Source organism: Camarhynchus parvulus, chromosome 28 (genome assembly GCF_901933205.1).
Source record: "Camarhynchus parvulus chromosome 28, STF_HiC, whole genome shotgun sequence".
NCBI classification, from domain to species: domain Eukaryota; kingdom Metazoa; phylum Chordata; class Aves; order Passeriformes; family Thraupidae; genus Camarhynchus; species Camarhynchus parvulus.
The window spans coordinates 5466488-5493028 of NC_044598.1; the positions used below are offsets into that span (position 1 = coordinate 5466488).

The 26541-nt window shown below is 44.7% G+C and overlaps 1 protein-coding gene across 2 annotated transcripts in view; it reads left to right on the top strand.

The window, feature by feature from the left end:
* The first annotated feature begins 2158 nt into the window (after positions 1-2158).
* LOC115914270 (ceramide synthase 4-like) overlaps positions 2159-26541 on the top strand; it is a 41602-nt gene continuing 17219 nt past the window's right edge. Inside the window, exons 1-2 of one of the 2 annotated variants that reach the window (XM_030966702.1) lie at positions 2159-2308; positions 23179-23352. In XM_030966702.1, coding sequence (XP_030822562.1) covers positions 23180-23352 — 173 coding nt within the window. In that variant the 5' untranslated portion in view covers positions 2159-2308; position 23179. Of the gene's footprint in view, positions 2309-16467; positions 16521-23178; positions 23353-26541 lie in introns of those variants that run through there. The other variant, XM_030966703.1, reaches the window with a different exon arrangement.

Genomic DNA, 26541 nt, shown 5'->3' on the forward strand with positions numbered 1-26541 from the left:
ACAGCAAGGATTGCAAATGACACAGGATTTATGAGCTGAAACCTGTGCTTTGAATTACATTTGAAAACAAGTTGGTAACCAGTACATTTTAAAACCATCCTCTCCCCTCTGCAAAGGGCCACACATTGCAAATGAATGTTGGCATATCAAATCCTGAAACAATTTACTATAGCTGTAATAACTGTATTTTTGTTCTGTCCCCCCACAGAATGGGAATGCGATCCCATACATTGGGCCCCACAATTTAAAAAGAAATGTGAAGGTCCTTGAATGAGTCCAGAGGAGTGGAACCAAGCTGGTTGGGCTGGATGGCATGCCCTTGAGGAGCAGCTGAGGGCTCTGATCTTGTCTCCTTTGGAGGCTGAGGGATGACACTGTTGCTCTCTGCAGCTTCCTGAGGAGGGGATATGGAGAGGGAAGTGCTGAGCTCTTCATCTTCAGATCCAGGGACAGCACTCCTGGAAATTGTACAAAGCCATTCCAGGGAAGATTCAGACTGGACATGAGGGAGCATTTCCTTATGAAGAGGGTGCTCAAACACTGGAATAGGCTTCCCTGAGAGGCAGTCAATGCCCCCAGCTTGTCAGTGTTGAAGAGGCATTGGGACAATGGCCTTACGAGCAAGCTTTAGTTTTTGGTCAGCCCTGAAGGGCTCAGGCAGGTGGATGAGATGGTTGTTGTAGGTCTCCCGTAGCAGGCACAGAGCCTGCAAGGTCTCTCTGGAGGTCAGCAGACTAAGATAAGAAATGCCTAGTCATGATGACTGGACCTAAGAAACCCCTCTTCTGCCCTCGGACCCTTGTTGTCTCTCTGTAAAATGAAAGGTCATTTTCATCTCGACCCTGTATTGGACTGTTTCCCAAAACTCCTATACCCTATATAAACCCCTATATAAACCCCTATTTCTGCCCAATTCAGCAGAAGAACTGTCACTGGGACCCTTTGCAGAAGATACCAAAAAAGACACCTATGTGGAACCTCACACAGCCTTCTCCTCTCTCTCCCTGCATCTGCTGAGGCACTTCGCAAGCAAAGAGCTGAAATCACTAAAGAGCAGAAAATCACCAAAGAGCTGAAAATCACCAAAGAGCTGATCTCACTTAAGAGCTGATCTTGCTGAGATTGCCAGCAGCTTTGAGCCTGCCTGAGGGGCCCGGACAGGTTGTGCTTAACTGGACTTCCCTGTCTGGGACACCCACGGCAGACAGAGTCGGAGAGACCCCGAAAACCCCAGAGCTGCATTATATCCTCCAACTGAAATATTCTAGTCTCTTTAGTTCCTAGGGCTAGCTGTAGGGCTGCAGGGTCCCACCTGTGCCATTGCAAGGCTTGGTGAAGCCCTGGCACTCTCTGGAGCAAGAGCCTCGGGTGGGTATGAAAGGTGTGTGCGATATGCAGCGCATGAGAGACGTGATGAGGACTCAGCAGCCAGTGTTCTGTTCATGGTGTTACCTCAAGTAACACCACTTACACACATTCATCTCAGTACTTCTGTATGAGTGTCAGAGAACCTGTGAATGAAATTTAAAGGCAAATTAATGGAAATGAAGTCAGTTTTGTTTCTAATAAAGTCAGCTATTCAGTATATCATCCTGAGTTTTGCTGTGCTGGCTGTGCAAGGGAAGGGGAGGATGTTCTGACACTCCAGCAGGCTTGCCTGGGACACTTTACCCTCTTCAACAAAAATATCAGCAAGGAACCCTTAAGTGTCCAGTGACATGAGTCCTGAGGTCCTGACATTCACCCTGAAAATGGTGCTACAGGATGAAATCACAGCAGGTATGGGCAGAGCCAAGCACTACAGAAAGGGCACTGGATTGCTTGCTGAAGTTGCAGTGTCTAATATTAGCCACAGGTCGGATACTTTAGAAAGCCTTTCAAGAAGGACAGAGGTTGTGGGACAGCTTTCCTGCCTGTAATCCCCTGGAGCAGCACACTCAATAGCAGGTCTTTGAGGCTTGTAACCCAAATCCTGCCAGGCTGCACAGAGAGTACAAATGGCTCTTGGATACTTAGGTCTGTACCTAAAATAGGAACAAAGCTGCTCCCATGTGCCTCCCCACAGAACTGGGGGAGGGGCTCACATGATATCTGAGAGTGTCCGTGCTGTCTGCATCTCTCCTCTTTCTACTTCACTTACAAAGTTGTACCTTTCTCTCAAGATACCGAACTTTGTCACCAGGCAATAAGCCACCTTCTCTGCACACCCAAGGTTGTAAGGACATCCAAGGACAACCAATTCAGGCTGATACATGGCAGGAAGAATGTGGAAGTAAGACAGTGCAGCAGCCGCCAGCAGCAGGAGCGGGTAAGTGAACTGCCATAAGCAGCGATGGGTGTGCGGTGTGGGACGTGCTGTCTCTGCACAGAGAATCTGAGCTCCCTCTGTGACCCTAAACATTAGGGTTCAGAATCCTAATGACACCATAAGAGCAGACACCGGAGTCAGAATATTGGGGTGGGGGTGCCAGTGGGAAAGAGAGTAAGTGGAGTTGTGTCAATGGGCATCACCTGTCACTGCAGGATTTAGGGCAGAGTTCAGGTAGCAAACAGCTGCTGAGAGACACATAAGGGGGACCCAATTAAGCCCAAATAAAAAATTCTGCATAAGGCTTGAACAAATGACGAAACTAAATGGCACAGAATTCAGGATTATCTAAGTGGGAAAAAGGAAAGTACATACACCAAAATGTCAATACAATGGTGTTAACAGGAAGCTGCACGTTAACTTCCTAGGCAATAGTATGATCAAAAGGAATGTCTTGAGAGGGTGTTGGCCCTCAGAGAGGAGCTGTTATTCCAGAAAATTCATAGAAGACATTGCTTTTACAGGAATAGCCACTGGTAAATGGAAGGAGACCTAGAAGATTTTCAAATTTTCCTAATCAAGAATGTTCTTTAAATCCCACCAGCCACTCTGCATTTCAGGGTAACTAAGATGGCAAAGACCTGTTCAAAGCACTCTGAGCATACTCTCTAGGAGAGTATGTAATTTATAAAGGTCCTGTGAGTAAAACTAAGCTCTTGCTGCTGTAGTGTGCAGGCTTCGATGGCATTCACAGATCCAGGCTCTGCACCACTGGCTCATACATTCCATTCCGTTCCATTCCATTCCATTCCATTCCATTCCATTCCATTCCATTCCATTCCATTCCATTCCTGCTGTACAGTTTTTTTAATTGCTAGACTCCTTCTGCTTAAGTCATGTAAAACCCAATACCCCACTGGCCACAGCCAGTGCCAAGATGATGCCACGTCTGGTACTGTGAGCAAGCAGATGTGGAGGCACCCAGGTGGAGCTGGAATTCACAGCCTCTACAGGAGGAATCAACAGCAGACTTGGAACAGAGATACCTGCTTTCTGTGAAGACAGTGGGGATTTATTTTAATGACCTGGCTTAGCTGATGACATGAAGACTTTAAGACTCCTCAGACTGTTAGTGTTAGGAGTGTTGACATGAGTAATGATTCAGCACAACTGATTCAGAACATGAGCATTTCTAGAGAGGAGGTTTGGTGCAGTTAATCATGGTTGGGCTCCTCTTGAGAAGCATCAGTGGTGTGTCAGCCATAGTATCTACCCCCTGACACCCTCATTGCCTGACCATAAACATATGCCTCACCATGATCTGCAGGAATGTCAGTTTCTGAGTTTGTCTGCTAGTGATGATTCCTTCAAAACTCCCACCTTACCCTGCTCTGACAAAAAAGCTGTAAAGTGATAATAGAAAGGCATGTTCAAAAGGATAGTCCTGTTAGCAACAGCATCTTACCAAATTTCAGGTGTAAATAATTGCATGTTCTTCCATGAACTACCTGTGCAGTTCCAGTTAGACACTGTCTCACAGCATCCTCTCTCAAGACCTGAGGAATTGCAGTATCTCCTGAAGACAAGCCTCCCCCTTTCTTCATAAACAGGATCTATTTCAAGAGCAGATGAACCAATTCCATGAAAATGCTGTGTCCTGGTCTTAAGTTATAATGGCTTTGGGATCCTCATTAGGATGGAGAGGTGCACGAATAAGACAGTAGGATGAAGTGTTATGAGAGTCACAACTGAAGACTGACTTAAATGCAAGAATCCACACAAGGTGAGATTTGTTGCAGATGCACCAGTAAGGCTGCAATGGCCAGCAGCTCTGCCCAGATCATGTGCCACAGCAGGCACAAGCATTTACTCGCCATTGCCAGACCTGAGCACATCCAGCTCTGGGGGTACCAGTGCTCAATTGCATTTGGAGTTTCATAGCATTACAGAATGGCTTGGATTGGAAAGGACCTTTAAGTCCATCTCATTCCCATCCCTGCCATGGGGCAGGGACACCTTCCACTATCCCAGGTTGCTCCAAGTCCCATCCAGCCTGGCCTTGAACACTTCCAGGGATGGGACAGCCACAGCTTTCCTGGGCAAAATGTGCCAGGCCCCACCATCCTCACAGGGAAGAATCCCATGTAAGCCTGCCCTCTGGAAGTGGGAAGACATTCCCCCTTGTCCTGTCCCTCCAGGCCCTTGTCCAAAGTCCCGCCCAAGCTCCCTTGGAGCCCCTTAAGGGAGTAAAAGGGGCTCTGAGGTTTCCCTCGAACCTTCTCCAGCCTGAACTAATTTTGCTTACCTCAGGTCCTGCTGACTGGAAGGAACTTCATTTTCCCACTCGAGGGTGCTGTTCCCATTGGCAAAGGCCACCCTTCTGCTTTTCCAGTGCCCAGCATCACATCCCAGAGCTCACAGACAAAATGGCCATCAGGCTTGCTCAGAGCTTCATTTGGACTCACTGAACAGGGTTTCAGAGGGTAACATTCTTGTGGACTCTAACTAGAGGACTTGTTTGACCTCTGAACACATTATCATCCTGTTCACAGTGGGCATCTGCTGGATAAATGATTACATTTTTATAAACCTATGTACACTCATAGATACATTGTCATATAAATACTAACCCAGCAGGGGTATAGCAGTCCATATTCTGAAATGATAAGTGATTTTGAAGTACCTCATATCCTAATTGTTTAATGAGTATTGAACAAACCTGATAGGTAAGAGACTGGGTGCCCATCTTTGTCCTTCAGACCCCTTTGGATGTCTCAAGGTACAGATCCCATAAAAGCTGGTATCTTTCATGGCTTGAAGGCAGCACTCTGCAGAGGGATTGAGTAGCAGTATTCAGCACTTGTAATTCTAGACTCACCATGATTTATGGTTATGGACTGCTGAGGCATGCAGGGTTAGCACTCCTGACCAAGGCTCTGCTCTGAGCTGCTTTGCTGTGCAGAGGTTGGTGCTGGGTTGTGCTGCTGTGGCTCTGTGTGCTGGGGACCCTCTGGTGAAGACACAGATGGGTCCTTCTGAGTGGGAGGACTTGGATCACACCTCTGTAACTAAAAGAGTCAAAGTGAACGCAAGGGAAAAAAAGGCAAACAACACCTGAGCACCTTCCTTTGCTCCAGGGGTCTTAGATGGTTTTGTTCCACCTATTGCACACACTGAAACAAGCAGACTTTTGCTTGTGGAAAGCCCAATCCCAATCCTTTGGAAGTCAGTGGGAGTTTTCGTCAGTGGGCTTCAGATCAGCCCCAGAAAAACTGGCTCTATAAATATGGTCATTGCAGATCAAGCACTATTTTAAGATGGTTTCAGTGATGCCGCACAAGGAGATACTGGATGACCACCTGCTTGTAGGTGTACAGGTGTCCCCTGGGGCTCTGAGATGGCCAGAGTTTCCTGACAGGATTGTAAAACCAGGGCCCCAGTACTTTGTGCAACTATGTTCTCTGATATGCTGTGGCAACCTGGCTACTGTAACCAAGACTGTTTACAAGCCATCCCTTTGCCAGCCGCTGGACTGTGCATTGCTTGGTGGGAATGGAGCAGGTGGACTCGAATGGGTAAGTGAGAAAACTATCAGCAAGTCGCTGTGTTTGTTTTAAAATTGTTCACATTTCTGTCTGCAAAGGTATTTATAACCATGCTCATCATAACCGTGCTGACTACAGCTTTAAAAAAGTCTGGCAAGAAAGAGCTGATGGACAGCATTTCAGTGAGACAAGGGAACAGCATTAAGTGCTCCAAGAATGCATTATAGCACAGGAACAGCAAACAGGATCTGTGCTCCCAAGTCTTGAGAGCAAGAATGACGAAGTAGAATTTTTTTTGCCCTGCGTAACACAGGACAGAATAGATCATCTCAAGGGGGTTTTTTTCCGGCCTTAAAATCTGCACAGCTGCACTACGCTGACTCCAAAGCCGTGGTCCACAGAAGGAGCACTTTCTCCCTGTTTCGACTGAAATTCTATGTATTACTTTAACCACTGTTTTCCGTGTAAAGAGCAGCTGCAATTTCGCTGAAGGAGCCCCGGGTACCCTGCGCCGAGATCTCCCCGCGCGGCCGCCCTGAGCCGGGGCCGGGCGGGCAGGGCAGTGCCGGGAGCGGAGCGGGGCAGAGAGGGGCAGTGCCGGGAGCGGAGCAGAGAGGGGCAGTGCCGGGAGCGGAGCAGAGAGGGGCAGTGCCGGGAGCGGAGCAGAGAGGGGCAGTGCCGGGAGCAGAGAGGGGCAGTGCCGGGAGCGGAGCAGAGGGGCAGTGCCGGGAGCGGAGGGGCAGTGCCGGGGGCAGAGAGGGGCAGTGCCGGGAGCGGAGCGGAGAGGGGCAGAGAGGGGCAGTGCCGGGAGCGGAGCTGAGCGGGGCAGTGCCGGGAGCGGAGCGGGGCAGTGCCGGGAGCAGAGAGGGGCAGAGAGGGGCAGTGCCGGGAGCGGAGCAGGGCAGTGCCGGGAGCGGAGCAGGGCAGTGCCGGGAGCAGAGAGGGGCAGAGAGGGGCAGTGCCGGGAGCGGGGCAGAGAGGGGCAGTGCCGGGAGCGGAGCGGGGCAGTGCCGGGCCCGCCGCCGGCTGCTCCGCCCGGGCGCGCAGGGGCCGCTCCCGGGGCGCGGCGGGGCGCGGGCCGGCGCCGCCCGGCGCGGGAGGCCGGAGGTGAGCGGGTGAGCGGGTGAGCGGGTGAGCGGGCGGCGGGAGCGGCGGGGCTGCGGGGCCCGGAGCGCTCAGCCCGCGGCGAGCACGGGAGTGTCGCTTTTACCCCGTGGTATGAAAAACGATGCAATTGAGGAAGATTTTCTTGCTAGCAATGAAAACTGTTCCCAGAGAAAAGGACGGCAAAGCTGGGCAGGAGGCTGAGATATTTCTGTGATTTGTGATTTGAGTTGTTTTTAGAAAGATTTGTGTAATGATCAAAATTAAAGTAGGATAACGACAAAAAACCAACCAAGCAAACCAACCAACCCTAATTTTAGACTGGAGTTGCCGAAAACCTCAAATCAGATACTTGACAGCAAATTCCACTTCTGGAATCCTTTAAAGCCTGACCAGCTGGTAGGTTTTAGGAGGTAATGGCAATGGGATAAGAGTAAAGTCCGGTGTCAGGGCATGAGGCGAGTGGAGCAGACCGGTGTTAATTTGCAGTCTGACAGCTGAATATTAGCTCGGCAGACTGGAAAATGCATCTTTATCTATCAGTTTGTGATCATTTAAAGGTAATTCCTTTTTTTGAAAATGTAATATGGAGTTTTGTGAGATAAGTTTTGTCAAAGTCAGATGGAAGATGTGTGTGAGAAGGATGCACGTGGTGAAGTTTGTCCTCAGAACAAACCTACCTCTCCTTCAGCCAACAGTGAGAACTGGGGTGAGGTGTGAGACTCGGCTGGTGATTGATGAATCAGGTTTATCAAGATAGCCATGAGGCTTGAAAATGCAGAGGAATTTTTTCTGTATTTCTGTTTAAAAGAAAAAAAAAAAGGACAAAGCTTTTTTTCTACCTGGGAGTTGTACGCTGAAAGATAAGACTGTGAGATGCTTGTGTTCAGAGCAGCAAAAAAGCTGCCAAAATGGAAAACTGCAGCCAAAAGAGCTTTTTACCGAGAATCAAAGCTGCTGAGGCTTATTAGCTGTTAAAATCTGTTGAAATTTGCATACAATATTAATTTTCTTAATCTAATTGCCATCTGAGATCAGAGTTATGTTAAAGCAGAGTAGAGACTTCACAGCTTGACAACTGCTTCCAGACAGGAAGGAGGGTAAACACCTGCAATGAAAAATTATTATTGTCCTTTTCTTTTGTTATAGTCTACCAAAATCCACAGAAATGGCTTTGTTTTTGCTGTCTGTCCCACCAGTAACTACAAGAGACTTGGCTCCTCTGTTCACATGTGGCAAAGATTAGATTCATGCTGCCAACCTTTCATGTTGAGCTTAAGGATTTCAGCTCTAATCAAAATAAAAAACTCGTCTGAGTTGGTGTCCTTTTCCCATGTTGTTGGACAGTGTCTGGGAAGCCCCTGCATTGCCAAATGAGAGGCAAGTGGTGCTTGAGGATGTCTCGGCTATCTGCTCTTGCTTCCCAAGTCTGTTTGGGGACACCAACCTGCCTGAACTCCAAAGGCTCACGGTTGTGTACTCGCGCAGACATCCTCACAGGCTTCCAAGTTCAGTTTCCTGGTATATGCCTTTCTGTCAAAATAGAGTTAGAGAAGGCTTCTTTTTAGAGCTTCTCCTCATGATGGAGCTTTTCCCTTAACTTCCTGAGGTCACCAGATTGATGGAGCGCATTTCCATTGGGTTTTTAAAAAACACCACTTGCAGTTTCTCATGTCCTTTTGAATGCAGAACTTAAATGATGTCTGATCTGAAGGAGAGCATGAGCTCTGGAAAGTCAATATCTTGACAACATCCAATCTTTTATAAACCTGGTAGTGTCCAATAAACACAAAAATAACTAAATTAGGCATTCCTGCAATTCATATTTTTTCTGACAGGCAGCTAATGAGAATCCTTGATCATATTCATGAGCCCAAGAAGGCTCAAGAAGCGAAAAGGTGTCAGGAAAGTCCAATTGCTTTCTGTTCTTTGAGATACATAACAAGAAAATTTATACTGTTTTTCTAAATTTTTATTTTCTATTTTAGCTCTAGCTTTTATAAAACCCTAGACTCTTCCCTGCCGAGCTCTTTGGGGGAAATTGCTTTCAGGCTCATAGAGTTATCCAAATTTTTCTTTTCTGACATGTTTATGGCAGAGAACAATACTTTGCAAGGCAGGGAAGGAAGTGAAAGCCTTTGTAGATCACTTATTTTAGCATTATTCTAGGAAGTGGCTTATGTGGGCTCAATACACAGAAGTCAAACTGCAAAGCTGCTAATTCTGCTTGTGAAAAGTGATTGTGGTAAAGGGGTGTTTAGTCAATACAGCTACAGGTGACAAGGTTCCAGCCATCTGGGCACACGCCTGAGCTTGGTCTCCTTTTCTTCAAGGCAGTTTCAAGGTACAAGTCCATGGGACTTCTCTTTTTGGAGAGTACTGTGCACAGAACTAGTACACGAGTTGGGTTTGTGACCAGTGCTTGCAGCAGATCAAGGCACCTCACAGCTCAGCTGCAGCAGCCGGGTTGCCGCCTGCCAAGGCCATTATGATTTGTCCAGACTTTGGAAGCAGTGGTTGGTAATGAAAGATCCCTCAGGGAATCTTTGGATCCTAATTCATAGCAAATTTCTCTGCAAGGGGGTAAAATGCAGCTAGAATGTTATTGTATGCTACTTTTTCAGGTCTAAGATGAGTAGGGGATAGTTCTTTAAGCTTGTTACTCGCTCCTGAGAGAAATAGGAGAAAAATACAGGCATGGTGTTTGCTGTGATATGATCCAGAGGGTCCCCCAGTTGTGTATGTGCACCCAGAAATTGCTTGGGGATGCATCTATCATATATTTAGGCTTAATTTTCTGGTGGGTTTTTTGTGTGTGTGTGTGTGTTTTGGGGTTTTGTTTGTTTGTTTGTTTGTCTGGTTTTTTTTTTTTGTTTTGTTCATTTGTTTGTTTTTGTTGTTGTTTTTGTTTGGTTTGGTTTTTTGGGTTTTTTAGGTTCTTTTGCAAAGGTCAGTAAGGACTTGATGTTATGAATCCCTATATTTCCAGGTATGATGTAGCAGATGGGCATTTGGAGCTCAGCAGATGTACAGTTTCATTAGCTTGAGCTGCGTTCCTGTAGAGAGAGGTGCCACCTTTGCCAGGTCCAGGCCACTTCTCATTTCCCATTACACCTTGCATTGGGCCTGCACAAATGATTTTGAAGGAGGTGAATTGCACTGAGGAACAGGCACAGGGTAAAATCACCCCCAAGTAAAAGCAGGAAAAGTTTGGTTTAAACCCAAATCTTTTTTCTCAAGCTGGTTCTCTGTGAAGCCTCACAAATTGCTGTGCTGAGCGTGGTGGGGTGGTGGCAGTGACATGGGAGAGCTGGCCAGGAACGGGTGGAGGCCGGGGTCCAGTCTTTGATGGCTCTGTTGGTTTACACTGGCTCTCAGTTGTAAGGAGCCTCTCTCAGCAGGGGGATCTTCGTGCTGGAAAGCGCAGCAGTTTCATTTTAAGGACTGTAGTGGATCTCTCCACCCGCTGATATAATCTTAAAGGAAGCACATCTTTTCTTTTCCCACTGTGGTCCTCCAGTCTTAGGCTTTGTTCAGGTGAAAACAAACTTAGAAGAAAGGAGATTGTAGAACATGAAAGAACTGACATGCAAAATTCAGAACAAATAGTCCATCTTGATTTTCTGTACTGTAGGGTGTAAGTAACATGTAATTGTTCTTTGAAATGCTGAGTCATTATATCACAGCATTTTCTGAAAAATCACATTTGTTTAATACATTTAGGCTCATTGGATATATCCAGACATTACTATGACATAACAAGTCCACACTAAAATCCAGTGGGGTGCAGCTGAACTGAGGGGCATGCAGTTTTGAACTGACTCCACTTTAGCTGTGGATTTAGAGCCTGTTGATAAGAACAAAAGTGTCATGAGATTTCTGGAGTCAGAATAGTTTATTGTGCTCTGTGTTTTATATCCTGCTTGTATTTCTACTGTCTGTTCCAGGTTTCTTCCGTGTGGGAGAAAAGCCAGGCTTTCATGTAAAGGAAAAGTAGAAGTCAAAAGGCTTACTTAAAAATAGATTGCTCTTTAGGAAGCCAAAATCTTGTAATTATTTCTTACTAGTAAAATTAATTATCCTCGTTCTAGTTAATATTGAGATATTGAACACTTCATTGGCATCTGTTGCAGGTGTAGAGTTTGCACAGTTCCAGCACCGTTTCATTGCAATGCCACACGCTGCAGGTTCTGTTGTAAAAGCTGGAGCTCAGGGAGCCCCTAGACCTGGAGTGCACCCGAGAGGAGCTGTAGGGGAACCTCTGCCAGGAGCTGGGCACGGCCCCCTGCCCAGCAGCATGGACAGCCCTGGAATGTCCAGTGCAGGTTCTGGTTCTGGATGAGTTCCAGGAGCTGCTGCCAGCCCAGGCTGGGCCTGTGTGAAGCTGCCATGAAGGGCTGAGGATGCAAATTGTTGTTCTCCACTGGATGCATCCTGGCCACCACAGGTGTTGGCAGAGCTCCTGTCCTTGGGCCTGTTTGTGGTGTGACTCAGTGCTCCTGGGCTCACACATGGACCTGGCTGTGGGGTGCTTTTCACCTTAACTAGGTGTCTGCAAGTCTGTTCTGTGCCCTTAGCCACGCTCCTCATTCAAACAAAGGTTTGTATTTTATTGTGGGTCTCTGCTATATGCATGTATTCACCTTTAGTATATCTGTATTGAAGGTTTCATATTTAATTCTACTGGCATTCTACAGCAGGTTCTTCTTAAGTAAAAAGAAAAAAAAGTCATAATTTTCCCAGTTTTGAAAGTCCACTTAAGGCTGTTCTGTTGGGGGTTGTTTTCATAGTGTTTTTGTCTTTACTAATGAGTACACCTCAGTAGTTTTGTCCAGAATTGAACAGCAATGTCAAGAACCCAGCGCATGCTCCCCACTCCTTTTCCAATATGCATTAATTTTAATTAATCCAGGAGTTTTATTTGGAAAAATAGGAAATACGTTCAAAGAGGACTGCAGTAATTCCATAAACTTCGAGACTGATTCACCTTTTACTGAAACTGGTTTTGATCAGAGCTAGTGTCTTTGTTTTAAAAGTCAGTTCCAAAAATAAAGAAATTCTTAAAATACTTTTCTTTCTGAGGTTGCTGCGCTGGTAGTCACAGGTTATGGCATATGCCTTCCAACCCAATAAATGCCAAGGCTTTGAATCAAAACAGATAAGGAAAAATAAATTGTGAAAGAAGTAAACTACAGGCTGTGTTCACATTATTTTGTTTGTAATGAGCAGTGTTATTTTTATCCCTGAGGTACTATGAGAGCTTTTGGGACAACGGCTTCCCTGTTGTTCATCTGTCTGTCTTCATAGATATTTGAAAGATCCTTCTGCAGGGTTTGAAAGATGAATTGTCAGAGTTTGTGTTTAATGTTTTCAAAGAAAAGATCAGAGGAATTTTTCTGTTTAGAGAGGATATTGAATTAAAAGCATGAAAGCAGAATTCCCCAAATAATCACTTCTGTGTGACTTTTCTTGTAAAGTTACTTGTGGTGAATTGAAGCAAGGAGAAAGTGACCCTTGGTATCAGCATTTTAAAAATAAACCCTGAGCTCAGGCAGCGTGAGTCAGGGCTGTGCCCGGGACGGGGCCTGGTGGGGGTTGGAGGGGGGGGAGACGCTGGAGGTGCGCTGGTGGGATGGGGATGGAAGGCTGGTGATGGAGAAGGGAGCTGGGGATGGGGATGGATGCAGCGGAGGTGCTGCTGGTGGCATGGGGGATGGATGCAGCTGGAGGTGCTGCTGGTGGGATGGGGGATGCAGCTGCCCGGGGCTGGCACCGTGTGCTCAGGGCCAGGCTCTTCACCCTCCGCAGCCACTGCAGCCTCGGGCAGGGCAGAACTGCCGGCTGCGGTGAGGTAAATCAGTGTCTGTTCTGCAGAGGAATTGGAGGGATAAATGGGGTGTCCGAGTTCTCTCTCAGATCCTTCAGCAAACACAGAGTTCCTCAGCAGAGGAGAAGTGCAGCTTGAGGAGGGACCGTGTTCCTCAGAGGACCAAGAGGACCCCTGGGGCTGAGCAATCCCAACGAGCCCTGTCTGTGTCCAGCGGGACCCCTCATTGAAAGGGTCCCACTGCACATGTGGTTATACCATCCCATAATGCCAGAATTACTGGATAAATAGCACAGTTGTTGCAGCCTTCAAATCTTGACAAGGAATACACCGTCCTACGGTGATTTGTTTATGTAACAGATAAAGCTCCATTGGAGGCAGATTCTCTTCATGTTAGGCACCTTCCAGCAAAGAGCATAATGCCTATGGAAACAACTGGAGTTTTACATTCTGCTTTATAGGCTGCTCCTATCACAGTGCTTTTAAGTTATCTGTGCTAATGAAGAATAATTCATATTCACATTTGTTTTTCAATGAACATCATCATGTGATAGATTGCATTACTCATTAAGCAGTAATGCTAGTGAAAGGTGATTCTCAATGGTTTTAATCTTGGAGAAAGGCAAATCTTTCAGTTGCTATCTCAATGTTTTTGACATATTTTGCTTTTGCAGTAATGTTGGGAATGTAGATGTTCTCAGATAAGGTTTTACGTTTTGTGTTTTGAAATGAAAAATCATGAAAGCATGTACTAGTTTTACAGGTAGGAGTATAATTTAAAAGAATCTTAATTTTAGAATAATTAATTTTTTTTTCTCTAAGCTTTGGAAGAGGCTGGGGAGTTTGCAAGAACAAATACCTGGGAAACTGATGGAACTGTTGATACTGAAATTTAAAGCCAACTCATAGAAAGTAATTAAAGCCTGTGTGTTTCCTGCATGAGGGAGGAGAGCAAGGGTTGTGTGGAGAGTCATTCACTGCATGTGTAGTTGTACTGCATTGTAATACAGGATGCCTCCCTCAACTTCATGCAACAGATTAATCCCAAGTGATAGGTAAGTACTTTTCTAATCTATGTTGGCATTAAAGATGATCCAATTCCACTTTGCTGTTTGATCTTTGTGAGGTCTGCACAGATTGGTCCCTGAGGCCTCCTTATTTAACACAGCAGGTTCTCTTGTTTTGACCCAACATTGGCTGTTCAGGAGTTCAGCGCTCAGGGGGATGCTCAGAGGTGCTGGTGTGATGAATTAGAAAACTTGACTGGGGAAATGGCCTGGCTGGAGGAGAAAGAGGGATAAGAGTGCTTGATTCACTGTAGGGCTTGACTGTATGAGTTAGGAGCAATGGTGACACTTTGGGCTGAAGGGAAGTAGGAATTGTAGGTGAAACTATGGATGAAGAGCTTCTGAGGGCTGCACAGACTATGGAACCTGGGGTGTGGCTGAAGGCAAAAGGACAGGAGAAGAGGAGCTGTCCTGGAAGGGACCAGAAGGGCTTGCCAAGGGTGATTCTTAGAGGGGAGGAGACGGCCATCACAACAGTACAATTATTTAGGAATGTTTATGCTTCAAAAGGACTGGAGAATCAGGTAATGCATTGGAGAAGCATTGCACTGTCACATGAGCTCATAGGAAAGAGGCTTTATTGAGTGCTGTGTTGGTATTTTAATGTGATTCAAGTATGGCTTGGAAGCTTGAAACTACTACCTGCTTTTTGTTATTCTCAATTTTTAAGTTAGAATTAAACTTTTTAAGGCCTGATATATGTTTGTTGAGTAACAGGGTTAGTGATAATCAGTTGAGTGATTGCAGTTGGTAGTAAAAACAGTGTCATGGGTATGTATTGTCATGAATTATCTGGACAAGTATTTTTTGCTCCTCCAGCATCTGAACATCCATGCACATAAACTGGGTTGTAAGTCCAGAACTTGCCTTTGGAAGAGTTTCTCACAAAGTTATTGCTGCCCAGGCTCAAAGTCTTGAGCCTTCTTCGGTGTGTATTCTCACAGTGTGATTCCTTTTTGTGCCTTTCTCTTCCAAAATCTGTCAGAAGGTTTCTATTGGTGCATGAACTGCTTGTTGGTACAATCTTTGTGGATAAATAGCATTTCTGCTTAGAGGCTTTTTGGCAGTTTTTACTGTCTCTTAGTTCAGATTGAAGGACATGATCTCATTACGATTGCCTGACTCTTTCTTTGATACTGATAAATTTAGAGAAAACAGATGAGCAGTTCTAGGAGCAGTAATCTCCCTCTTGATTCTTTGAGTGATCTTCCAACCTGACTTCTTAGCTCACTGTGGCCTGAGGCCAGTGACTTGATTTTCTTCCTCAGTTCTATCAAGTGATGTCAGACAGTGACGGCTGTTTCTACAGTGAGACTGGAGGAAATAGCAGAAGTCAGGAGAAAGAATGAAGGAAAAAATGCAAAGAAATTGATAAGTAGCTCATTTGGGGTTTATAGGTACCTCCTTCTTATATTTTACGTTTGCACTCTTGAGAAACACACATAGGTCTGGACTGTGTGTTTTGTGGAGATGTTGTAGCTGGTGCTGTGACACCAGTGGTGTCTGATGTTCTTACTATGGTCTGTAGCTTTCTGCACAGGGATGTGGCCAAACAGTCAGCATGCAGCCTCCTGTGGTTTTTTGCTGATTTTTTGTTTGTTTTGTTTTTGTTTGTTTGTACAGTTAATGTTCAGTAGCAGAACATTGTTCCCCAGTGTCAGTACAACAAGGTTTTTGTTACCTCACTCTGCCCTTGGAAGGTGTGTTACTTCACGTTAGCATGTAATAGGAATGTTGCTGCATTTAATAATTCAGCCATGAACTAGGTACCAGCCAAACAGCAAATGCCTTCAGCTTTTGTCTCTTGCTTTTACCCTTTATCCTGACAAACAGCACTTTGTTTTTCAGACTAGTTTGATGAGTGCTGCAGTTCAGCCCAGGTTTTTTGCAGCATTAGTAGGGAAGTATCTTCAGGTTCTTGGAGGAAAGATATGGTAGAAACAGCTGTGGTATTTCAAAATTTCTATCTACCTTCTTGGGTTTTTCTTAAGTTTCAGGAGAGGAGATTTGTACTTCTTCAGGGATCTGCTTGGCAGGAGTTCATGGGAGACTCTCCTGGCAGGTAAAGGGGCTGATCTTCCAAGACAGCCAGATCCAAGCACGTCTAGTCCATTGCAATGTGCAAGAAGACAAACAAACGTGGTAGGAGGCAAAGAAGCACGAGCATAGAGCTGTTGTTTGAGCTCAAACACAAACAGGAAGCATCAGGAAGGTGGGAGAGGTATGAATGGCCAAGAGCAATATAGAAATGTTGCCTGGGGAAAGAAGGATGCAGGTAGGAAAGCTGAAGCTCAGCTGGAGTGAGGGATGTGAAGAGCACCCAGAGCAGCTTCTGAAAGAACATTGGTAGCAAGAGAGAGAGAGACTAAGAAAAATTTGGGCACACTGCTCTGACCACCTTTTGACCAAAGACATGGTGAAGCCTTGTTTTTAGCTGAATAAACTAATGCTTGTTTTTCACTGGGCAAAACCAGGAAGTTGTTCTCATTCCTCTCAGTGAGGGATGACTGAATGAGAAGAGCTGTCTGATTTGCATTCTGACGTGGTGAGTGACATCAGCTGAAACCCTGCTGTGCTGAGGTGATACCTGCAGTCTGCTCAGAGCCAGCACCCACAGGCACAGCAGCCCAGCAGCCCAGCAGGGAAGGAGCTGGCAAGTGGAGCATAAGGTATGGGAGGTTAGTATGTAATTTATGCTGGGTGAGGAAGTTGTTCTCTGCAGATCTAGGTAAGCAAGTTTGTCTATTGTGGGACTTTTGTTTGCAGTTTCAAATGTTTAATTGGGCATTTTAGGGGTTTTCTGCAACAGAGCTCTCCCAAAAGACGGAAATTTTGGCCTTTGAACAGAGCAGCATATGACTTGGAAAATGAATTTATTCTTGTGTAAACAACAGACATGAAATAATTTGGTAGGAAATGTCAGCTGGTAGATCTAAGTGAGGAGAACATCCAAAAGCTAGGAAGTTGAGGGTAACTGGACATTGGTGGAGAAACAAGGCTGCACAAATAATTTCAAATTTTCAATTACCTTCCAAAAAAGAGGATATGGAGAACGGAGTCTGGGTGAGGAGGGTGAGCCTGGAGAACATAGTGATGGTGATTACAAAGGTGAGGAAGTTGTGGTTTCATTTCTCTTGCTACTGGTCAGAGTTGAAACATCTTATTTGATTCAAAAACAAATGGAGGTTCTGCCAGAAGCTGTAGTTTTAGGGAAAAGGGTATGTAGAGTCACAAGAGAAAGAGATAAGAAGGCTGAGGAACTAGAGAAATAAAGCAGAATTGTCTGCAGGTAAAAAGAGATTAATGAGAAAACCTGTACATGTGGCTGGAGATTCTGCATCAGTTATGGCCGGAGCAAGCAGGCTTGTAAAAATCTGCAAAAGAAGTTCAAAGAAATGGAGGTGTAGAGGGTGATGGGTTCCCTAGGAATGTTACTTTGACAGGGTGAGGAAGCATGCTAGGAGACCTAATGTCAATAAGTAGTTCATGGACTGGAACTATATGGAAAGGTTTAAATAGTTTTTCATTACCATGGGAGGACCTTCTTAGGCATTTTTCTTAATTGATAAATTTCAGTTGAGTCCCTTGGACACTGTCCATCCATGGTTAAATTTACATTATAATAAAAGCCTTAAATGGTGAAGAACCAAGAGAAAGATAGTTAAAAAAGGGATCGTGGGCAGGGGAGGTGTTGTTTTGAGTAAGGTGATATCTGAAACCAGGTATGACTCCAGGATGGCTAACAGAGATGAGGAAATGGAAATGAACATATCAAAACTGAAGTGAAATTTGAAAAGCCTAATGTATTCCCTTCAGGCAGGTGACTCTAACTAACTAATCTCCATCTCAGTATGCTGAAAATAATGCTACATGTAATTAAAAATTTTCGAGCAAAGGTTTTTTTATCCATAAATTTTACCAAATCTTTAGTGATTTTTTTATCTATAAATTTTACCAAGTCTTGATATATATTAGAAGAAATGTATAAAAGATTTTACCAAAACAAAAAGGAAAAAAGAAGCAAAAATTATCCTAGAACTATAATACTATAATACCAGTATTGTGATCATTATTGTGAAAGTTTAAAAAAAGAAAAATCCTTGGAGATGGAGATTAAGATATTAAATACAATATGGGTGTTCAAAAGATAGCCTGTGCTATGTTAGTCAGAGCTTTATTTGATATAATTATTTATTTCTGCCTAAAAGAGACACAGTAATTTTCATGTCTAAACTAGTAACTTCTCTTGGGTTGCTCTAACAAGTAGTTTTAGTTGAAGACATCAGGATTATGGGAAGTATCAAATAAGAAACTGCCTAGAAAAGTTATCAGGAGGGAATTTACTCATGGAGTTCTTGGCTAATTGATTTCTTAGTAAAATGAGTTAAAGGTTCAAATGCATAATATGCAATGAAAACTCAAATTTAGGCAATATGGACCAGAGTAGGGCAGGAACACAATGGCTCCAAATTCCAGTTTGAACTGACAGGAACCTTTAGAACTCTACGGAGGACTTTGTTTCTCAACCCCAGTTTCTTGGGGAGATAGGACAAGCCTCTCCATTTTGGTCTCCAGCATATCAAGATTGAAGAGGCTTTTTTGGTTTTCTTTAGCCTTAACCCCATGGAAAAATAAAGCAGCTTGACTCGAGAAGCAGCATAACTGCATCCTTGTGGTGGTGTGCTTCCCCATTAACTGGTGATTTCCCCTGTGGCAGTGCTGTGCTGCAGGGGATATTTGCATCCTGGGAAAACTGGCCCTGCCAGGAAGGCTGCTGCAGGAATCCCTGCACTGCTCTGGCAGCCAGGCCATTAATGTGGTGCTGCAATTAAACGAATAAGACTTGGCTGACCTAAATGGCTTGGCCCAGAGCCACTGCAGGGATGTTTGTACCTTTGGCATGGTTCACCCACAAACCTGTATAATCCACCTGCAGACAATGGCCCATGTCTGCTGTAATTGAGCGCTCGAAGGCCTCTGTAGCCAGTTCTTTCCAAGATGTGTAAGCTGTTTCTCTCTGTTTCGTCTCCACCCTTATCTGCTATAGTCACACATGTAAATTTACATGAATATTTGTGTACCTATATATTAATGTTTTGCTTGGGAATGGAGTCTGTAAGTGAAGCAAGAGTAACTCTTTGAAGATGTAAGCAACAGTTAACATTGCCTGGGTAAACCTGCTTAGCCATTTTACCTTTGAGACGAGCAGTAACCTCCTTAGCTGGATGTCCTGCTTCTTCTCAAACAGTTCTGCTTTGAAAGCGAAACCAAGCCCAAGCCTGGCCCTGCAGGGTTCAGTGCAGTGGTGTTCTGTGGCTCAGGGTGGGGAGCCCTGCTGTGCTGCTCTGCTGCAGGCACTGCAGATGCAGCAATTCCTTGGAGCAGCCCAGCAAGCCCAACAGCAGGGACCTTTGCAATGCTGAGGATTCAGATGAAACCACTATGTTCACAAAAACCAAAAAAACAAGCAACACCAGGAAAGGCAAGATTCAACAAAGTAAATACAGTGGATGAGGCCGCTGGGCAGCAGAGTCCAGTTGCTTCAAGACCTTCTGTCTGTGTCACCTCAAAGAACCTCAGTGAAGTCCCCTTTGCCAGTCTCCTCTTGGTGCACTATGGGCTCAGGGAGTGCTGAAGCCTTGTCCTCCCTTACCCAATGGTGTAGCTGTGATACTTCTCTGGTTTTGATTTCATCCTTACATGTACCTTTCTACAACCAACCTAAAGCTGTTCTTTCAACATTTACTATTTTGTTGGTTGGTTGTGAAGTCCTTATGTTGATCTGTCCAGTGTTTGCCACTGCTGTTTGTTATCTCTGCTCTTGCTGAGCTCTGTGTGAGGGAGTGTCTTCTCTGTTAGACCTGTGTTCAGAGCTGAAGGGCTTGGTTCTGCACGTCCAAAAGCTGCAGTGCAGGATAGGTGCTGTGTGAGGTGTAAAGAACTGAGAAAGAATGGGCCCGCTTACACTTTTCTGTGGGTGCTTAAAGGGCCCTTTAGACACACCATTGTCTTCAGCTTTCCAGCAGCCTTGACTTGAGAACTTGACCTGTATAAATTGCAAAAGATATATGTGTTGCTTCATGTAGTACTCTGTTCTGTATTTTTGGTTTTTTGTATTTTTTGTTCTGTATTTTCTGCAATGTGTAAAGACTGCTGCAAAGATGAAGAAATATTCCATGAGGGTGATCCTGGCTATCTGTGTTTTGCACACGAGAGTCAATTAGGTACTGGCTATTTGCTTCCTTAGCACACTGAATCTATATATCCCCCCTAAGCAAATTGGACATCTATTTTATATTCTCCCACAGAGTTCAGCTGCTGTTCTCTACCAGGTGTGGTTTTGTGTTGTTGCCAGATATATACAGTTCTGGAGGGAGAATGTGCGATTGTGTAGCTGCAAAGCTGGCTGTGATGGCAGCTTTCCCCAGCACGCCTTCTGTCTGCACAGTGGGAAAACTTACTGAAGAAATGGTTTTTGAAGAGCTGAGCCAAAGAGGAAGTGTAATTTTTCCCTGGAGTTCTCCTAGGTATTCCTAATGCTTTTCCCAGCTACAGCTGAGATTTTTAACAGCTGAGAAAGTTTACCAACATTTTGAGGTTGGTATGTTCAATGCCTGTAGAGTTCTTTGCAGTTCAGACACCTCACTCTGGTTATCTGGCTCTTCAGGCTGGTGTCCAGTACTGTCTGAGGTACATGAGTTGTTTTGGTGTGGCGTCACCATGCTTCATGGTGACGGGATGTTTAATTCATTGTAAGCTAAGCCCATATACAGTTTGCTTCTACACAAACACATTTTTCTCTAAAAATGCAAACTTTTATGGAGAAACCTGGGTTCACACAGTCTATAGGAAGTTTGGGGACATCCTGAAAAAATGGTTCACCGAGGCTTGGGGGTTCAGCAGAGCCACGCTGTCCCATGGGCACAGGGCTGTGTCACCCAAGTGGAGCTGTAGCATGTTTACTGAGCAGTCTGCAAAGCTTTTTCTGGCAGGTGTGTATGTGTGCTTCAGCTAGCTCTGTCACCAGGGAGCCGTCACCAACCTCCGTGGTCCTGGCTTCAGGTGCTTTTGCTGGAGCGCTAAAGGGAAAGGAAACTGTCCCAAAGGATCCTACAGCCCTGCCAGAGGAACAGTGCTTGGTAGCAAATGTTCCCACCTCCAAACAGCCTTGGTGGGGACAGGCCCCTGAGAGCTGTAGAGACTCGAGATTTGGCAGGCAATTCAAAAACTGTTGCATCCTGCTTGTCAGGTTCTTAAAACAGGATTTGAAGAATCTATAAACCCTCTGTATCTCCATTTAGTGGAGATGTGCCAGTGGTTTTTGTCCAGGTATTGTCTGGAAGAAGAGCTAGAAGAAGGAATTGAGAGCAGCCTGGAAGTGGTATCAAAACTGCAGTTTCAAGAGGCCCAGGAGCTACACCAGAAAGAAAATATTGTTGATTATTATCAAACTGAACTCTAGTAAAAACCTGGATGTTCTTTTCAGTGCTAATGAAGCCATATGTCCACTTCTTTTGGTTGCAGTTCTTCATTATGTCAGGTTCTTGACTTTTAGGAGGATTGTTATGCTGTGGGTTTTACTATGAAAAGCTGAAATCAGGCAGTGCACAGTGGAGGAGAAAAATGCATTTTTCATAAGATGGTTTTTCTTTTTCTTTGGGGAAAAAGGGAAATTTTTCCTCCTTTCTATATATGATATATACGTTCTATATATTATAATATTTTTCTATAAGTGATTAGAAAGTTTGCATCCACTTACTATCAATTACACATATATTTTTAATCAGCTTTGTCCTCAAACCAAATTGTGCATGTGCCAGAGAAATGAGTCAAATCTGAAGAAACAGCATCCTGTTCTTCCCTGTTGTAGTCAGATCAAAAGAAAGATTGAGGGGAATAGTAAAGTCCAAATCAAGAAATGATGTCACATTTCCTTCTAGTGCCTGAAGGAAGCCTACAAGAAAGATGGAGAGATACTTTTTACAAGGGCTTGGAGGGATTGGACATGGAGGAATGCCTTCAAACTGAGAGACAGTAGATTTAGATGGGATATTAGGAAGAAATTGTCCCCTGTGAGGATGGTGAGGCCCTGGCACAGGGTGCCCAGAGCAGCTGTGGCTGCCCCTGGATCCCTGGCAGTGCCCAAGGCCAGGCTGGACAGGGCTTGGAGCACCCTGGGACAGTGGAAGGTGTCCCTGCCATGGCAGGGGATGGAATGAGATTCAAGGTCCTGTCTAACCCAACCCATTCTATGACTCCATAGCTGTGATTCAGAAAATATCCCTCAGGTACCAAAGTTGTAGAATGAGTTTAACAGAGAAATTGCATCAGAATTAAAGATATCTTCAAAATAAAATGACTGATTAATTTTTTATTTGATAGGCAATTCTTGCAGAAAATAGGCCAGGCCTTGGGACTGTGCTTGAAGAGAAGCTTTATAATACTTGGGCCAGACACTTAAATTGTATGCTTTTTCCCTAGTTTTCTAAGGTGGCATTTCCTGTGCACTGTTCTGATTATCCCAAGGGGCATTTCATTCCCATTTCCTTCTTCTGTGCTTACACAGAGTTTGTTTGACTTCAGAGCTTGTGTTTGGGATGTTGGTTGTTACCAGCTAAGAATGAGCAATGTGTATTGGAGGGTGGTGCAGGTCATATTTCTGTATGAGGTAGAGTTATCTAGAAACAGTATTTGTGTGTTGAATTGTCGCATCAACATTCTGCTGTCCATTTTTCTGCTAAATTCGCTGATCATATATGTAGATTCCACATTCAAGCATAGTCTTTAAAATTACATTAAGAACCCAGCACAAAATCCAACTAGCACAAAAATTCTTACCTGAAGTACCTTCCTTAATAATTCAAAGCAAAAGGGTGACTTTTTTTTCTTTTGTAAGGCAAAGTCTCAGAATAATAATGCATACACACACACAGAGATAATGGAATTCAAATCTGTAAATAGAAACAAATAAATACAAAAGATCAAAAACTGAAAAATAAGGATACATACATAAAAAGTAGAGCAGACTTGCCACATCCCCACAATACCAAGCTGTAGAGAGGAATCTCTGAACTGAGAAGTTTGGTGCTAATACTCCGTTGAATTCTGAGGCACTTTTCTCCATTTTACCCCTGTTTTGGTTCGGTGCCAGGAGTCAGCATTTCCCAAGCACACGATAAGGATCTGTGAACAGGTTATCAGTTCCTTGGGCAGTGCTGCGTCCCACAGCCAGATGCCACCTCAGCAAGGGTGTAATCCTTCCTTGGCTTGTGCTGACAGGTTTTCTGTGTGCAGGGCTCACTCGATTCTGGTCTTTCCTCCTTCCAGGATGGCTCGCTCTCTGTATGAATGGCTGTGGCAGCACGAGTTCTGGCTGCCCCCAGGAATCACCTGGGAGGACATGCAAGAGTCTGAAGACACTCATTACCCTCAGCCTCGTGATCTCCTGCTCAGTATCCCTTTTGCTTTAATCTTGGTAGTCATTCGGTGTGCCTTTGAAAGGTAAGTTATTTAATACTGTTTGTGGTTTCTTAGGTGTAATGGGAGCAAAAAAAATTTAGGTCCAAAAGCTGGCTTTATTGTCTGTGCCAATGCATGGGTGAAGAGGTCCACAGAGACTCCATGTCACACAGTCTGCTGGCATTTTTCAGCTCCTTCCTTTCAGCCCTGTGTACTGGCTAAAGAAGTGTGTTGAATGTAGAGCACAAACCCTACCCTTAGGGTCTATTTGCAAGCATTGTGACTTTGTACGCATTAAACAGATCAGTGTAGGTGAAGTTTGTGTGTGTTTTGCTGGTTTGTGTGTATTGCATGTTACTTGCTGTTTCTGGGTTGAGTGTGCCAGAAATCATGTTAAGACTCCATCATACAGTTAAGTCTCCTTTATCTTGGGTGATGGGGCTCTGGAGTATTGCACCTGACAGACAAACCTGAGCAAGATGCATCAGACTGGGCTGAGCCCTGTGCCTCAGCATGAGCCCTGCCTGGCACAGGGATGTGTGGCACTGATGCCCATGTGGGCTGGCAGTGCCACTGCTCTCCTCTGCCAGGGACAGACGTTTGCAGCTGCTTCCTCTGACTTGAAGTTGCTACAGGCCCTTCAGTGCTGGGCTGCCAGGACTTCTGCTCCTCTCATTCTGCTACCAAATCTGCTTTTGGGGCTGCTTTTTGCAAACTCTGTGATATCATCCTCCAGTGCTGGCACAAGTTACTCTGACTCAAGGATCTTTCTGGCCAGAACCATTTGAATGTTTTTCACATTACACTTCAGCACAGAAAAATTGGGCCTTATGACAAAAGTATAGCAAGAAATCCTGCAGGTGTCACTAACTCTGAGTTTAATCATTAAAGTCCTGAACTGGTGCCATTGCTTAATGCAGTTTGGTCGGTAGTTAATGTGGTTGGTGACACATGATTTGCTGGTGGAAAACCGAGATTTACTACAGCATTAACTGTTGATAAGACTGCAGAGCAAGTCCCCTTCATGATTTTGAATACACTTTAAAGTGATTTTCAGTACATTCAAAACCCAGTATTCTTAGTAGCTCTCTGAAGAGGTAATAATTTGAAATCTTCAGTGGTTTTAAGTTTAGAAAGAGGGGAAAATGACAATTTAAAAAACATTTTATCATTCTTTTTTGAAAAGTGGGTGCACAACAAAATGGAAATGGAGTTTTCTGTAGATCCTTCTGTAGAAGGATGTTTCTTCTGCAGATTCTCTGTGACACAAGGGTAGCTTGAAAAAACCTATAGAAGTTGAAATGATTCAGAGCTCTCCTATAAGAATGTTTTTATCTAAAAATACTGGCTGTAAGTTGAGGTATTTTATTAAAACTAAATGTGTGAATAATTACTGAAATAATAATTTTAGGATGATACAAGATCGGAATTAAAATGTCTTCTTTGTAAACGATATGTTCAGTGTGCATTCCATAAATTCCATGGTTTTTGTCCTACACTTTTCTGGGTACAGGGCATCTTGGTTACCTCTATTCATGTGGAAACCAAGGTGCTCTATGTCGCCATTAAAACACAAGTGACTCACATTTCTTTCCTGCTGGTGCAGAGGCCTGGCTGGATTCCTGCTCCACCGGGTGGGCCCTGCTGGTGGGTGACACAGATGTGCTTCTGGTGTGGAGCTGGAAATGGGGCCCATGTGCCACTGATGGCACTTGGCCAGTTTATGGCTCCCCAGTGCAAGACATGGCCAGGAAGAAGGAGGAGCCAAACTCTTCCCAGTGGTGGCTCCTGACAGGACGTGAAGCAGTGGGCACAAACAGAAATGCATGATGCTCCATCTGCACATACAAAAACTCTCTTCTTACTGTGATGGTGGTCAAACATTGGAACAGTTTCTGCAGAGGGGGAAGGAGTCTGCATGGGCGGAGATACAGGACACCCAGCTGGACACAGCCCAGGCAGCTGCTGGAGCAGCAGAGCTGGGCTGGGTCATCTCCAGAGACCCTTTTCAGCATCTCTGATTCTGTGCTTCTGTCACTCTGTCCCTTTATTTGCCTACCTCCTGACACACCACTCCCAGTCAATCTAAATATCTTTTTCATCTGCTTTTAGATGCCGATAGCCAAGTAAAAAGATTTTTCTTTCCCATCCAAGTGCTGCCTCAGCTGGGAGTGTTTCCACAAGCCTGGTCCTACTCATTAATTTTAAAGCTGTTTTGATTCACAAACTTCATTAAATTAAAGCTGCATGTCACACCCTTGAAAAAGATAACATCACAAGCCCATTTTACAGGTCCAGGAAACCTATAATCATAGCACTATTTTACCTATGCAAATTACAAGCCGGTGTTCTGAGCTGTATTCTTGTTTGTCCTAACTCTGCAGTAATTTATTTCAGCATGACTTTTTCTCATTCTGAATCATTACTGTTTCACATCCAGTTCATCCTGGAGAAGAAATCTTCCCCTGGGAAGGTGAGCTGTGAATCCAGCCCTCAGTTTCTCCATTGCCTTATCTGTATCTTTAAACCGTGTCACTGGCGCTGTTTAAAATAATTTACACCAAGTTTGAGAACTGCTGAAGGAAATGTTTATTTCTCATTTTCTGTGTAGATAACCCTGACTGTATATCTTTGGACCCCTAGTCTGCAGATTGAAACGAGTGGCTGTAAGTAGAGAGAGATTTGGGTTTGGTGGCTGTAGCTTGCCCTGTGGCAATTTATTCTACCTTCAGCCACCACCAGCTATTACTTGCAACTCTGCATTGGGTGCCAAGTTTTTCTCTCTCTAGATAGTTCCTGGTGGTATCTGCTTTGGGATTTCAGACATGTTATGATGTGATTCATGTGATTTGACTGTCAGAACTCCAGGTAAATAATAAGAGGCAGGGGAAGTCTGGAGGATTTTCTGCAGTGTGCTATCATTGGCCACATCAGCCACTGTGCTGGGACCAATTGTTTCATCCTTTTTTTAGGCATTAAACTTGTGAAAGGATGGATTTTCCTCTGCTTTGCACCAGCTGGCTGAACTGAGGAAAACTGAGACAGCAACGTCCTTCCCAGAGGCAGCGATGCTGGGGATGAGGTGGTGGCTGTGGGAAGAGGACCTGTGGTGTCTGGGTGTGCCTGGGAGAGCTCAGGAGGTTGTGGTGCAGCCCTGGGGGGGAAGAAACAGCTCACAGATTGTGAAGCAACTCCCCTGTGAGCTGGTTTGTGCTGAGGAAGATGGGGAAA